The 3,621-nt window shown below is 49.1% G+C and overlaps 1 protein-coding gene across 1 annotated transcript in view; it reads right to left on the bottom strand.

The window, feature by feature from the left end:
- LOC104541650 (nucleolar protein 6-like) overlaps positions 1-2,328 on the bottom strand; it is a 12,514-nt gene extending 10,186 nt beyond the window's left edge. The window contains exons 1-2 of the mRNA XM_010185761.1: positions 2,233-2,328; positions 1,985-2,074 (exon numbers count right to left, since the gene is read on the bottom strand). Of these exons, the coding sequence (XP_010184063.1) occupies positions 1,985-2,074; positions 2,233-2,298 (156 nt within the window). The 5' untranslated portion in view covers positions 2,299-2,328. The remainder of the gene's footprint in view (positions 1-1,984; positions 2,075-2,232) is intronic.
- Between the last annotated feature and the right edge of the window lie 1,293 nt (positions 2,329-3,621).

Below are 3,621 nucleotides of genomic sequence, written 5' to 3'. Positions count from 1 at the left end.
TAACTGCTGCCTCCAGGACTTGGGGACAGTCCCTGGAGAAAAGCTTTCCATGGGGCCATGGTCCTCTCTAACCCTAACTAGAGACCCCAGGCAGCTCACCTGAGTGCACCACAGGGGTGGAGAGTTGAAAAAGGGACAGTGAGCAGAGACAGGTAACCACATGTGGCAGTCTCTTAGAATGAAAAGAGGAGTCAAGAAACTACCAGGAGCTGAGTAACACCCAGGGGACACAAAGAGCTGTGTAACAACAGGACAGCTGTCTGCTCAACTGGAGTCCAACAGCATCTTCCATCAAGCAGACAGATGCTAAGAGCAAGCCCTGTTAATGGAGGGGAGCAATCCCAGACACAAATATTTGGACAGGCAGGATCTGGCACTGTGGATGCAGCTGTATTAAAATGGAAAAAATGTGTATGTTTTCATGGAATAAACAATGCAGAGACATGAACAGAGGCATGTGCCACCACCCAACTTGATGTGGCAGAAAACCCACTGCTCAGAGCTGGCTTATAGCCAGACTGAGGAGAACACACATGAAGAACATCAGTGACCACCACTAAGTCCCAGCCCTGGTCCAAGCAGATCCCTTTTCCCACCCAGCTGACCAAGTCCATGGCTTATTGTAACTCCCCCGGGAGCAAAGAAATGGAGCTCACAAACCCACATCTGCATCTGCATGAGAACAAGCACATCCCAAAGTGACTCAGATGCAAAGACAGTAAAAAAAAAATTGGAGCATCCTCTTAAATACATGGGAAGAGGAGGCAACTCCAAGTTGCACTGGAAAGGCTTTTCTCTCCTCTCCACCCCAAGTTTTGCTTACAAATAGATTAGCAGTCCTGGAAACAGTGTCCTGTGTTTATCCCTAAGGAATATCACAGGCCTGGGAGGACACTGGTACAGACTGGAAGGACACCGTGGGGATGGGAAGAGATCCTACTGCAATGGCCGAAAGGAGGGGAGAGTAAAGGAGGACCAAGGAGGCTGAGTCAAAGGGCTAGGAGGATGCTATAAGGCAACAGCTCATTTTGGGAGGTAACCACCCCCAGCTCACACTGCATCTCTTGAATTTTGTTCTTGGGTCCACACTGCAACTGCAGCACACCAGACACGGCTCATGCGTACACCATCTCACATCTTCACAGCCTCTTAATGCACACTGCTACTGCTTCAAGTAGATGTCACCCTGGAATACTTTCAGTGCAAAATGCAACGTAACTGAAATCAATGTCAGTAAATCCTTTTATATTGTCTACGCAGACAAAAAACCCACTATATGTGGGTTGGTTCCCCCCCCTCCCCGATATGAATCTATCATATCTAACCACTGCTTGGCTTCATGAGCCCTCTCAGCTTCAATTGCCTAGGTCACTACTTGGTACACCAACAAGCTCTACTCATGCATCTCTCTTTAAAGGGCAAATAAATTTGCCTACATCTCCCAGGTCCATTTCAGTAACAGATGTTTAAACTTAAAAAATAAAGTTACTGAGAAAATGAAGAGAGTTAAATTATAGATATGGTCTTGCTCCTCCACTCAAACCCATATAACATATTCCTGAAGTGCCTTTTAGTGTTCCACCAAAACCTCCACCACCATAGGTTTGGTGAGACTCGAGCACACAAGTCAGATTTGCAAAGCTACACCAAGACAGAGTCTCCCAGAGAAGCCACATGCTCCAGCCACAGACATGCGACCAATTCAGCACAGGAACATCACGGGTTTGCTCATATCCCAAGAAAACCACAGAATACAAAATAAACTTCTCCAAATACAAAATAAACTTCTCCAAATCAATGGTATTTCACTCCAAGTTGCTACGCATAGCCGTGTTCCCAGGAAGAAGGGTAGCACAGTGGGGAATAGGTCTTCATGCTGTCCTCCTTGCTGCTCTTCATCCCAGAGCAACATGTGTGGCCACACCAAATACTAGTATGCTTTAGCAGAGCCCAAAAACCCTTGTGCTGGCACCACAGGGATTACCTTCACATCCTGGCTGCTGAGCGGGTCCATAAGCTGCTCCTCCAGGACATGTAGAGACTCTGAGGCCAGCACAAGAAGGCGCTGCAGGATCTGGGGAAGAAAGCAAGCTGGAGAGTGAGACTTGGCAATTCTGGATGTAGCAAGGATCCCACTCACCCACAGGGCCGCTGGAGCTGGCTCCAGCACTGGGGGCAGGGAACTGTTCTAAGCCAGCAGCCACCATGGGGCAAGGACAGAGCCCAGCTCACCTGCGCTGAGGGTCTCTCTTTGGTCCACATGGAGCTCCACTGGTCTTTGGGGGTGGCGATGAACATGGCGGGGGGGGGAGAGCGAGCAGCCACAAATTTGTTCTTGATCTCTATGCAGTCAGCATCTGGAGAGGGGAGGCAAAGGGGTGAGATGGTCTGCCCCAACCACAGCCCTCTGGCCTCCTTGCCTATGCATCACAGTCCAAAAAAAGGCAGTACAACCGGCTTTATCCTCTCCCACCCTCTGATCCCACAAACCCCACGTGAACAGAGCTCTATCGCCTCGGGCTTGCTCTCCCTTCACACTTTCTTTGGCATTTGCCTGCAGGAAGTTTTGGTGACAGAGTGCAGAGGTAGATAGACTTTTGCTCTAAACCCATCCAGGCAGGCCTGGACATGACACAGGCTGGAAACTCATGCTATATGCTAACAAAACAGTTTGTACCCAAAGAGTTTTTTACCTTTCCCCTTCCCATACCCCTCAAAGAGGGGAATAATAGCTCTTTGGCCAAAACCAGTTCACATTTTAGTTCGTTTAAAAAAGCTGGAGCATAAAAAAAAAAAATCAGTTTCCAAAACTCAATTATCTCCCAAGCAGTTTCACCTTACTTTATAAATCAGCTTTAAAAGCTGGGTGTAGCTAACTCCCCTACCCCTCAACCATGCAAAGCCAAGACAATCCCATCCAAGACATCCCATGGTCTCTTCTGGCTCCTGGGGAAAGATGGCACAAATCTGAAAGACGGTCAACAGACTAAATACCGGGAAGAGGGGAGGACCACAGGTTTGCTTGGGTGCACCAACATGCTCCTTTGAAAACCAGGGACCTCTTCCAGCAAATTCTCAAGGCTTAGGAAGTAATAAAACCTAGAAGACTGCAGTCCTTTTCTCTTGTAGGTTTTGAAATCAAGGACTACAAATCATCCCCGTGATCTGAGTGGCTCAGTGAGGCTCTCAAAGCAGACATGCAGGAGGAGGCTTTGAAGCTTCCCGTTCAAGAACCCAACTGCTCTCCCAGCACAATGGGAGGTTTGGCCGCCAAGAGCCAGGGCGGGTTCCCAGAGCCCTCAAGCAAAAATGTTGGCTACAGAGGAGCAGGGGGCTTCAAAGACACCACCACAACAAGCACCACCCAGGCTCATCATAGATTTCAGCAAGACCAGAAGCAGCAGAGCATCACCTCTCAAAAGGCAGGCAGGGGGTTAAAAACCCCACGCCTGAGGCCAAGTTAAGCAGGGCAGGTGAGGCGAAAGGGAGTGGAAAATCATCTTGCACCTGGCAGAAGCTCTGACACCTCCATATATCCAAGACCCCTGGATCCAGGTGTTGACCAAGGAGGGCTCAAGACCCTCATGTCACAGCTCTCCCTCAGGCTGCCTGCTCACCTGT

This window comes from Mesitornis unicolor, unplaced genomic scaffold, assembly GCF_000695765.1.
Source record: "Mesitornis unicolor isolate BGI_N332 unplaced genomic scaffold, ASM69576v1 scaffold48625, whole genome shotgun sequence".
Taxonomy (NCBI): domain Eukaryota; kingdom Metazoa; phylum Chordata; class Aves; order Mesitornithiformes; family Mesitornithidae; genus Mesitornis; species Mesitornis unicolor.
Note: the sequence above shows the minus strand (reverse complement) of the source record. Positions and strands in the feature narration are given on the sequence as shown.